Source organism: Mytilus trossulus, chromosome 14 (assembly GCF_036588685.1).
Source record: "Mytilus trossulus isolate FHL-02 chromosome 14, PNRI_Mtr1.1.1.hap1, whole genome shotgun sequence".
Classification (NCBI taxonomy): Eukaryota; Metazoa; Mollusca; class Bivalvia; order Mytilida; family Mytilidae; genus Mytilus; species Mytilus trossulus.
Genome location: NC_086386.1, coordinates 54,757,735 through 54,770,795, shown reverse-complemented (window position 1 = coordinate 54,770,795; position 13,061 = coordinate 54,757,735). Strand labels below are relative to the sequence as shown.

Genomic DNA, 13,061 nt, shown 5'->3' with positions numbered 1-13,061 from the left:
ATGTTTCCATCCATGTTTAAGCATTAAATCGCGTGCATACTAGATAATTAGTTAATAGATAACAACCTGTTTAATATTTGCATCCAACAAGGAATTATTGGCCTATGTTAAAGTGCAAAGATGTTGTCTGATTGCCAATGAGACAACCATCCATCGGTTTTCGATGAAGTAGGTGTGAGCAATCATAGGCAATTGTACGGCTAGTATCTTTGATATTGTTTTTAGAGACTTACACATGCCATTGATTATCCTTTCAATTCCACTTGTTGTGATAAGTTCTCTACTACTGAACATTTCATCTGGAACTGTAAAAATTCTATCTAATTCAAATTTTAGACATGTTATACTTGAACGCCTCCTTATCTGAACTTTTTTATAAGAACACATTCAATGGAAAAACACATATATCCATAAGTTACCGTTGACAGGACTAATGTCATTTACCAATGGCTAATGTAATCGTGGCAAAGTAATTTTTCCACGTAACTTATATTTATTCAATAATTCTTAGTGACATCAACTTATATCATATCAATTGAATAAATGACAAAGAATAGCAAAGAAGGGGGGAAAAATCTGCCACAAATCCACTCTTATGCTGAAAGAGTGGATCCAAAATGCACTCTTAGGCTGAAAGAGTGGATCCCCACCCGAGGAATCTGGCGACGTGAATACAATTTACAATTTATATATGACTTGAAAAAATTTACAAGCATGACATTCACATACATGTACACCAAACACATATCACTTTATTATGTAAAACGTTTCCACATTTAGCAGACATATTGAAAGTTCATATTATCATATACCAAGATTTTACTTTTTAATTATCTCTTACCGGTAAATATGATTAAAGGTGTAAATCTTATTCCGGTCAGGATCACGGCAATTAAATTACAATAGAATCGTCGTTAACAGGTTAAGTATGTTTCAGAATTCATATTTCTTCTTACATCCAGACATTTAAGCAAGAATCCTCTATATATTTTAGTACCGACAATTAGTACATTAATTAGCCGAAACTGTATCTTTAATCTCAAAAATTTAAACAAAACTAAAGTACATTTTTACAAAGCCCTGATTCCTTTCTAAATACGAAGTTTTGTATCTGAATATTTCTGTATGGGATTATGAGCAAATGATTCTTATACTACACTTGACATTTTTCAATCGAAATTGCACAAATATAAAAAAAAAAAGATGTGGTATGATTGCCAATGCGACAGTTCACCACAAGAAACCAAAATGACACGGGAATTTACAATTATAGGTCACCGCACGGTCTTCAACCATGAGCAAAGCCCATATCGCATAGTCAGCTATAAAAGGCCCCAAAATGACCATGTAAAACAATTTAAACGAAAAAACTAACGGCGTTCATGTAAAAAAAAAAATGAACGAAAAACAAAATGTAACACATAAACAAACGACAACCACTGAACATAGGCTCCTAACTTGGGACAGGCATATACATACATAATGTGGCGGGGTGAATTCCATAGGGAAAAAGTTTTTAAATTGAAATTAGTAAATAAGTATCTAATGAAAACCTTTTTTAACTCTCAGTTATTTTTGTTGTGATCCGATTTGATATGAGACTATAGAAATAATTTTCGTAATACATGATACGGGTAAAAAAAAGTTTTATTCACAATTTTAAATAATACAGCTCTTTATAGAAATTTAATGACTGGTAAATATCACCATTCAATATTAATAGTAATAATTTATTTCGATAATACCTCCAAAAAAAAGGGGGGGAATACAACAAACTTACTTAAAACTTACGTAAGATAAATTCATTTCTCCTGGCATGCTACAGAACTTAATTTAACATACTGTTATTCCAATGCAAAACATTTGAAAGGTTTATAATGTATGGTAGTAAATAAAGTTGTAAAATGAAAAATATAATAGTGTTTCATATAATTATTCTGAACCTTAATTGCGATGAACGTTAAAAGATGTAAGTTTTAACCGGGAAAATATTTATAGCTTTTGACACATACTTTAAACATTTAACCAAAAGAAGAAGAAGAAACAATTAGTTAATAACCAGTCTAGTTAAATATAAAACTTTGGATTGTTATGGATTTACCTCTAAAGACCATAGCATTTAGTACAACTATTGCAATAAACCATCAAGTCTTTTTGAATAATTAATATGAATTAGATAGGCAACATTAAAAACCATAACATGATTTACGAACAATTCATGTATACACACAGGAAGTTAACCCAAGCCATTAAACAATGTTAAATTAAAAAAAACAATTAAAAGGTAGCCTGTCGAATGATCGCATTGACAGTCTAAACAATGTGTAAAGACAACATCGACAGGATAACGGCAATATAGACACAAATCGTATGAAATAAAGATCTTAAACGTTTAAGCAAGCAATACTGATCCAAAACAAGATACGGTTGAAATGATGTGAAATAAAGATAATAACCGTTTTGCATGCAATGATGACCCAAAACAAGACAGTTGTAATTATTTGAAATAAAAATCATAAAATGTTTTGGCAGGCAAATTGAATGCTGACCCAAAACAAGACAGTTGTAATTATATGAAATAAAGATCATAAAACGTTTCGGCAGGTAATGCTGACCCAAAAGAAGACAGTTGTAATTATATGAAATAAAGATCATAAAACGTTTTGGCAGGCAATGCTGACCCAAAACAAGACAGTTGTAATTATAAGAAATAAAAATCATAAAATGTTTTTGCAGGCAATGCTGGCCCAAAACAAGACAGTTGTAATTATAAGAAATAAAAATCATAAAATGTTTTTGCAGGCAATGCTGACCCAAAACAAGACAGTTGTTATTGTATGAAATAAAGATCATTAATGTTTTGTCAGGTAATACTGACCCGCAACTGCTGAAGTATAAATTTCTGAAACTAAATTTATTCTTTTAAGCTGTAAAATTCCATAAACGCATTTGACTCCAATCTTGAATCACGGATACTATTTATTATTAGGACCATTCCATCCATGAAATGCGGCAGAAGTCTTTGTTTGTTTTATTTTCCTTCCTCTAAAACTAAGTGCTGTATTTAAGTTACGAGAGTCCTTGACAATTAACGACATAGTCAAATTTAAAGAGATGGTGGAATAACAATAGGTGCATGGCGCTTTCATTGTAACTGGGATCCAGTTGTGTATCAAAATTCTGATCGAAGTCGAATTTTGTAAATTTGTATTTATAAAACAGTCAAATTAGGCTTTGGTTAGTCATGTTGATACGACTCGCACTTTTGGATCAGAATTTTAATCTGAAATTAAGTATGTCTCATTAATGTCAGTGAAACAGCAACCCATCAATATTCATATGTTTGTATTATCGAAACTATGACTTACCGCTGACAAGTGAAAGTATATGTAAGTTGTTGATATCACGCTTTATTGCACATTTCCTTCAATGGGGAAAATTCTTTCGTAGATGAATGCCATACTAAGCGCTCTTTGTCCATAGTTAAAGCATGAAATAAACAAAATAAGAATATAAATAATGGATAAAATAAAATTCCTATTAAAAAAACAAACTTAATCTTACTCAAGGACCACAAATTTAACGCATGATAAGGAATAATATGCGATAATTAAATTATCATAGTTCTTTTCTCTAATAATCACCCATTAAACAAAAAAGATTTTGTTTTTCTTTTTTTTTTATCATGTATTAAAAGAAGAGTATGAACTTCAAAATATCATCAGTATATATATATATATATATATATAAATATATATCTTGTCCAAAGTTATTTTTATTAACAAATCTAGTATATAGAAAAAATCAAACGACCTTACAGTGCAAAAGTATAAAAATTATCAATTACGTTCATCGCAACCCAACCTATACATGAATTAAAATAGTAAAGATAATTAAATTAATACATGAAAAACATGTATTACAATCGGACAAACATGCCAATCTGGCTACATGTCTCAAAATACTGGCAATTTTGTATATAGCTAAAGAATTGATCACAAAATTAATTTATTCCAAACCAATCACCAAGGCGAAATAATATTTAAAAGTATACTGAGCCAAAAAAGTTTAGCAACAAAAATATGAAATTTTATTTTATTACAAAATTGTAACAAAATATGATTTTAATTATAAAAAAATGAAATTATGACATGTCAGAAGCAACATGAATGTTTATCACTCACATTCAATAGGATTTTCTTTGTATGGAGCGTGGGAGGGTCAAAATGCGAAAATGACTATAGCGTTATTCTAAATCAATTTCCCGGCCATGCCCTAAGTGCATCAATGAAGGATTGGCAGGCACAATCGCAGCTGCCCTTAGTCAATGGACTACTCTTGTGGACGGAAAAAACTTATCACGTGTTGCTGTAAAGCGAAAGTAGCGCTCCTCCCTTGACGATAGTTTTTCTTGGTCTACGACATATCGACCTATCCCGTGCAGTTGCAATTTGTCGACATCTGTTTGTTAGTTTCTAAACTGTTGACTTATGCACATTTTATCATGCCACGACACCAGAAACACTCATTCTGCCATCAACCATTCCAATAGCCTTCTGACGGTCATTTTTGGGGAGGCCAGATTGATGCCCCATGCAATTTTTTCAATTTTTTTTGTGTTTTTCTTACCAATGGTGTGTTTCTGAATGTTAGTGAGAAAAAAAAATTCTATTTTGTTTTAAAAATACAGTTACAGAAGGTAAAACATCAATTACACGTGGAAGGCTAAAATGGCGCCAAATCAATCATCCAGAAAAAAGTAAGACTGTTAAAAGCTAAAGGTAAAATTAAGGATTATAACAATGATGTTTAAAAAAAATATTGCAAAAACAAAAAAAGAAAAATTGAAAAAAAAAGTGTTGCTAAACTTTTTTGGCTCAGTATAGTTTAGCATGAGTTTCTTGACGAAGCATAAAACAATACAGAGATCATAGACCAACCTACTACGACCTCTGAAAAAGTAGCATGAGTTTCATGACGAAGCATAAAACAATACAGAGATCATAGACCAAGCTACTACGACCTCTGCAAAAAAAGCAGCATGAGTTTCATGACGAAGCATAAAACAATACCCACTACATACTACCATATTTGCAGAAGTAAGTACACAGAGGTAATAGACCAAGCTACCACAACCTCTGAAAAAAAAGACACAGAGGACATAAGTACAAGCAACCACGCCCTCTGCGAAAATTAAAATATCGTCCACATTACCCAAACAGGCAGAAACAGGTAAATTGGATCGTAATAAATAAGCATTGGGTTGCGATATAGGTGAAAGACATATCCTTTTTATGCCGTTAACATAAGGCAAACAAGGTACACTTGCATAAATTAAAATACTAAGAATTATAGCGATTAGGCTTACTTGCTAGATTATAATAAGCTCCAAACAAACTGCCGTGAGAATTTACGGAAGTAACATGAGTTTAGTGACATAGCATAAAACAATGAACTCTGCATTAAAACGTAATTGAAAAAGCAAATACACAGAGATCATAAGTACAAGCAATCAAGCTCACTGCACCAATTGAAATATCGTCAACCTTACATAAACAAGTACGCAAATGGGTGTGTAACACAATAGCTTAGCATTAAAACTTTAACTGTCTTGCTCTTTCATAAAAGAGCATGCACTTAAATGTATGGAACCGTTAATAACATCGTATATAAATTATAAGTGTATAACTTTGCATTCTATCATGTATGGTATTTTTATCGATATGCAAATATCCAATTTTGTATTTGTAGTTAAATTTAAACGAATCATGTATCTTACAAATACATAATGCGGATGTACGTTCTGCAAACATTAGGATGATGGTACCTTAAGGATTCAGTAACTTGTTAAATTACATCAGGTTATTCATCATGTAAATGATAAATAATTACATTTTGATCGCAAACGCACAGTGTCGCCACCCACATGAAAACTAATTTGACCCACTATCTATGAATTTGACCGACTGCTACATGTTTTGCATAAATCAAAATCGTGAGTTCTATCCGAATGGAAGAATGGTTAAAAAAAAATACTGTACGTTTGTTCAAAATGAAAGCATAGAATAGCTTTAAAAAAAAGAGTAAAGTTCGATTTTACCTGAAATAGTTAAAACGAAAACACTCCAGTCCAAAATTATACATGTAATAAAAACAAATATCACATATAAAATTTTGAACAAATTCACAAGTTAACACATCAAACGCTGATGATAAAAGGAAGTGACCACAATGCACTTACACGTGAACTCGTGCTGACCCTCCAGATCATTGCCCAATAAAAAAGATGAAATCCAGTCATGCATTGGTCATAAGTGAAATTTCTCTGCACGTGAAAACATGTTATCTAATTTCAACAATTTATCGTTTAATTAAGTAGGACACTCTGACCCTTTGACCAGACTAGAGACATCATACAGATTCAGATTCAATATTTTATTAGAGTCTCACCACTTGCAATACATATAATACAATCATCATAATATATACATTGAATAAAACAATAATTTTATAAATTCAAATACAAGTGCCATTCTATAAAGAATTATGAGAGACTATAGATATCAATATAAATTATTAACTATATATTTATCATGCATTTAGAGTATTAATAGCTAACTCTTTTATTTATGTCGGTAAGTAATAACCAATTAAAACAGAATTATCTTGTCTTCTGTCTTTAATTATTTTATTCCGCTTTATTTTCAATTAGCAAATAAAATTGGTTATCTTGATAAGTAGTTGAACAATTATGTGGCTGTATTTTTTCAATAACCTGCGGTAGTCTACAATTAATGAAATATTATCAATAAATAATATTTTCTTCCTAGGTTGACAAATTTGTAACTGCTGGTATGGTACTTGGAACTTTATTTATAATCGGCAAACTATTAGACCTGTACATATACCTTGTATGTAATGGATATTTAAAAGTATGAAACTATTCATGATACTTATATATGCATCGTTGTTTAATAACATTGATTCAGATAACAATTCAATTATCTCTTTACTTATACAGGCAGTGAGGCACTTTTGATGATATTTGCAATACAATGGAAAGTGAAGTATAAGATACATCTTGTTGACGAATGAGTGTATATAATTTACATCAAGATATTAATGCCAATGCATAATGATAGTTTTCAATCATTTAGGCGGAGTTCTTCTGTCAATCTGATCATGTGTTTTTGACAATAATGATAAATGCAGGCCATTTAGTTTCATTAAACGACATCTTGGAGTAAATATGTTTACTAATTTTCAGACTTTTCTTTTCTTGAATTCATTGAACACTTCGTCTTGGAACTTAATGTGCACGTCTTGTTTACGCAGATTAATTTCAAGCTATTGTAGATGGTTCATTACTTATCTTTGGTTGTTTATATTATGTTTGTACTTTAGGAAAGTAGTATTTTTTTTAATTCCCCTTTTAACCAACTTTTGTTATCTTGCTGTAGTATAATAAAGCAGCAAATAACTAATACATGTTTTAAGCAGAATGTGTTTTATGTTGTAAAGCGTGTAACTGGTCAATTATTCGTAAACGAGTCTTGGAATCTGTTTCCCATAACTATCTGTATATGACAGGACCGATATTTAATTGTAATTAACAATTTTCACGATATCTGTTAAAATAGATTTTTTTTTTATGATCAAGGCATTTATAAAGAATTTGAAATTGTTTTACACAAAAAAATCAAACTCTTATACCTATTTGAAGGCTGTCCGCATTTAAGCTTACCATACTCCTACTTTGTGAGTAAATACAAAACTTGAAATGAGGTGTTAAGTTTTAATTTCTGTCAATTGTTGTTGCATTTCTATCTGCACCAATCACGCTTTTCTCCAATATATTTCTGTTCAGTGATGCTTGAGACCAAAATATTGATATGAATATATAGTTTCAATCTTCTATTGAATGAACCAATAAACAAACTATTTGATAGTGAGTATAAAATGTAAATGTAATCATTTCGCCCAAAATTGATTACACACACATTAGTTTTTAATCCTAGTAGTCAAATTCATTTAGACATAAAAAAATTAAAAAAGTCAGATTCTTTTAAGCGTCAAAGAAGTTATTTTATGCATGTACATTTATGTTGAGTCTTGGGGGACTTTTTATATGTGTAAGTTAATAATACAATATCTGTTTCCAAATTAAATTATAATGTGGCAAATATTCATATTACTTAAGTGGTGGTGGTCATTTCCCAAAACTTATGCAGATAATAATTTATTCAATGATCTTTTATTCTGATATGCAATATTACATGCACACCAAACACCTAAAAGCGGTATTTTGTCTTAAATAAAATGATAATTTACTGTTTTATTGTATATAATAACATTTTATTTTTATTTTCAGACGATGGAAATATCTCCTGACTTTTCGAATTCTACCCATGTTGGAACAAGTAAATGTGCTATAAAATAAACAAAAATGGAATTACCAAATGCTATGGATATCAAAAGTTTTTCAATAAGCTAGAGAAAGAGCTTTACAATTCAAATAGTGTCGATATCCTACTCAGTCTGGTTTTCTGTTTTAATCCATATTACAGCAGAAGTACACATTCGCAGTTTTTACGATATTAATATTTAATTCGGACAGACTTTATAAGTTATATTTTGATTCAAGATGATTTAAACAAAGACCCCTTTGTCTATCAATTGTATCGAGGAGATGCTTTCTTTCAAAACACTGCTTTTATTTATGTTATGCATGTTCTTTTAGATAAATGTTCTGTACACATTTGATCTTTTTCTTGAGAATAAATTGAAGTGTTTAGGTCTAAAAAGGATAATAATTGTTGAGAGAGATATGTTCATCGGTTACGTTTGATTTGTTTTTAACGCCACGTTTATGCATTTATGTTGGGCTTTTTCTTGACTGCCAGTTTTATTTGTGGAGAAAGCCAGAGTGCCGGAGAAAACAAAAGACCTTCGTTAAGCTTTGACAACTGTTTAAAGTCAAACTCATAACAAAGCATCGAGTACAATTTTTTGGCTGATACATAAAAGTAAGAACTCATCTACAAATCAAAAGAAAATCATTTCTGTCAGGAACCTGGTTGTCAGTTTTCTTATGTCTTATAATCTTTGCTACTTGGACATTTTGGTGTGCTGACAGATCGTTTTACGTTTCTGATTATAACACGAACACAAACAATTATCATTATCAACCTTCTTTAAAAGAGCATGGTATATCTCGGATAATCTATGTTGTGAGAATAGAATAGAAAAAAAAGTACAGAACATATATATATACAATAGAATTCTATAAATAAATATGAGTTGAAATATGTAGATCTTATAATATGCTTTCAGCGAAATAAAACTTGGTGCGTCAATAAAATAAGTTCCTGATTCTACAGAACAAAACAGGAAAAATGGTTTTACATTCCTTTAAAAATAATTATCTAAATTGTCTTCCCTGATAGCTTGCAATTGAAATAAATCAGTAGAAACGTTACAATAATAAGATAAAGAATGATAATGTCTTACATGTAATTAAGATCAAAATAAATCGCAAAACTCTCACAAAACGTGTATATAAAATCATTATCTATACCAGGATTCCATTATGTATTTACGCCAGACGCGCGCTTTGTCTATAAAAGACTCATCAGTGACGCTCGAATCCAAAAAAATTAAAAAGGCCAAATAAAGTACGAAGATGAAAAGCATTGAGGACCAAAATTCTTAAAAGTTTTTGTGCAGCTAAAGTAATTTAATCCTGAGGTAGAAAAGCCTTAGTATTTCGAAAATTTAAAAGTTTGGTAAACAGATAATTTATAATAATATGACCATATCAATGATAATTCATGTCAGCACAGAAGTTGACTTACTTTTACTAAAGGAGAACAGCCAATTTTAAAGAGAATATATATTATAAAGTATGGATATGTTGAAAAAATCGTGATGTCACAAACCATTTGGCAATGGCTAAAACAAGTCCACATGAAAGGTGTTCTCTTTAAATATAACTGTGATCTATCTCTGCGTAGATAATAGTATGACATTGGTCAAAGTTATGTAGTAAAGAATTTTATATTTGTTCAACATTAGATAAAAACACTACCAGACATTTGGCACTCATTACAAACCTTTTTACATCTATTAAGTATATCTGAATAATATGAATATCGGTTCATAATGATTGCAAATTTCGTTACAGAAAAAATTATGAAAAATCTATATATAAATAAAGATAAATTGTTGTTTGTTCATTTTTTATCAGCTACCATGTTTTCAAAGGTATTTGTTTATTGTGTCGTTATCGTTTATTATTCAAACAATTCAGTACATTTATGGATTGGAACAGCAATTTGTTTTTGTTTTTGTTTTTCATATTTAATCCTATTTTTATTAAAAAGATTATTAAAGATACAATAACATTTATGACTTGTAAACACATCTACAAAAATAGAAAAAAAATCTGGTGTTAATTTCTGAACTTCATAAACAGCTTAATTTTGTTATCTAACATATAGAAGTGTAAATCTGAATCAAATATAGCTATCAAAAGGAAATGTTGTGCTAATTGACAGAAACAAGATCTTCTCAAGACAACCCTCCGGCGCACCCAAGATCACCCACGACTTTTAGTGGGTGTTGTAAAGTCTTTATTTTTCTGCCTTGTGTTTTGTTTACTAAGGTTTATCCTTAAATCGTTTTCCGGTTTTTGCAATGGTATTGTCATTTTATTTTCGACTTTGAGATTAAGTATATCTTTTTTATCTTTCGCTGATCATTTGTCAAAAGAGGCGTTAATGATTTTCAACAGGGGACATACAATAATACATTGGTTACCCTTCTAGAGCACCCCGGGTTTTTGTTGGATTTCGTGTTTCCCGGTCCTGAGTTTTTAATATTGTGTTGATGAATTAATATTTGTCCATTGATCTTTTTTTAATTTTCTTGCCATGGCGTTGTCAGTTTAACTAATAATTTTAGACTTTGACTTTGAGTTTGAACGTTCATTTGGTATCTTTTACCATAAGATACAGAGATTTTTTCTTCAAGAGAAATTTATCATTTATAACAAAAGTCATGCAAGTAATACCTCATGAAACATACGTAATTTATCAAAGAAGACATATATTATTTACCAGTGGCCAACTTAATATTAAAAATATTTTTACACATAAATATTTTGATAACATCAGTGTTCTACAGTTGCTTGTCGTGTTCAACTTTTTTTATTATATAGAAAGTAAAATATTTGCAATCATTTTCACCTTCTTTTTTTTTTTTTTGGGGGGGGGGTACTTTGTCTTTAGTTTTTTATGTTGTGTCTTGTATTTATTATTTGTCTGTTTTCTTTTTAAGCCATGGCGTTGTCAATTTATTTTCTATTTATGAGTTCGAATGTCCCTCTGGTATCTCTCTGTCCTCTTTTACAACAGAAAAATATGCATTATTTACCACTGTAAACATCACTTAAATATAACCCACAGGATACATTATTGATTTTAATAAGCAGACATACATAATGAACAACCGTAATAATACATTAGTAACCAGGATTTATATTATCATTAACCACAGGAGAAATACGTAATTCAACACAGGAGTCTTACATTAATACAGTCCTTTTAAAGCTGACTATGCAGTATGAACTTTGCGCATTGTTGAAGGTCGAACGGTTACCTAAAGTTGTTAATTTCTGTGTCATTTGAACTCTTGTGGAGAGTTGTCTCATTAGCAATCATACCACATCTTCTTTTCATATATATATATATTGTTTACCACAGCCAACAATTCAAAACAGAAGTTCTGTAACAAATAGATATTTGGATATGATCAGCTTCTTATAGTTTTTTGTTATGTTTATCAAATTTTCAATATATAGCAAGTCAGTTACTTAATGATTCATTTACTCTACTTTCTCTATTTGATTTTTCTGTTGTTAAGTCATGATCATTACAAACAGCTGTGAAAATATGAATTGAATAAAGCTGACGTGATAATTCGTTGCATTGGTAAATGTCTTATACAAAATATGTCATTGTTGTGACGAATTACTGACCTTTGAATTTTAATAATGTCATATTTCAAAAAGGTTTTGTGAACAATGCGTTTTCCAATGTAGAACGTAACATGTTATTTGAAGAAGAGAAAATCATCATATCTCTGGTTTAGCATGTTTATGAAAATATTTATATACGTTTCAGAAGTTGTCAGTACACTAAGTGAATTCGTTAGTATTCGTTGGAAACCAATTTTCGTGGAATACGTAGGTACAGGCAAACCATGGATTTAAATATTCAACAAATAATAAATCATATATAGGCGTGTATGCACACTTCGACAAAACCACGAAATTAAACATCAACGAAAATTTGTACCAACGAAATAAAGGAATCCACAGTAGTTAAAAATTTCAAAAGTATGTTCTTGATATATATGATTTCTTATTTTCGTTCGGGCAGTACTTTTTATCCTTTACCATGTTCATATGAGCTATAAACTTGAATGCGGTTATCACTTTCTTTTTGAGATGATTTTTTTGAAACTGTTGGTCCTCAGTGCTTATCCACTTTGTACTTGTTTTGGCTTTTAACTTTTTCATCTGAGCGTCACTGGTAAGTCTTGTGTGGACGAAACGCTCGTCTGCCGGATTAAATTTCAAACCTGGTACCTTTTATTAGCTATTATTTGTGTGTTTCTCTGTCCTATATGTTCTCCAATTTATTTGTATTGTAGTCCTGTCATGTAATGTTGTCATTTTAATGTTATATTTAACATTGCCATAAAAGCGGGTGTTTGGCAAGCCACAAAACCAAGTTCACCCACCATTTTTAATATGTCCTGTACTAAGTCAAAAAAATTGTCGTTGTTATCATATGTTTGGTTTGTGTGTGTTATATCCTAATGATGTGTTTTTGTTGTGTCGTAGTTCTCCTCTTATATTTGACACGTTTCCCTTATTTCTAGTTTGTAACCCGGATATGTTTTTTTTTCTTAATCGATTTATGAATTTCGAACAGCAGTATACTACTGTTGCCTTTATTTACCACAGGAGAAATAAAGTATTTACCACATTGGGCATA

At 30.5% G+C, this 13,061-nt stretch overlaps 1 protein-coding gene across 1 annotated transcript in view; it reads left to right on the top strand.

Annotated features, from left to right (window-relative positions):
* Nucleotides 1–8,440, top strand: part of LOC134697894 (phospholipase A and acyltransferase 2-like) — a 28,968-nt gene extending 20,528 nt beyond the window's left edge. Inside the window, exons 5-6 of the mRNA XM_063560181.1 lie at nucleotides 6,831–6,932; nucleotides 8,372–8,440. Coding sequence (XP_063416251.1) covers nucleotides 6,831–6,932; nucleotides 8,372–8,440 — 171 coding nt within the window. The remainder of the gene's footprint in view (nucleotides 1–6,830; nucleotides 6,933–8,371) is intronic.
* The last annotated feature ends 4,621 nt before the right edge of the window (nucleotides 8,441–13,061 follow it).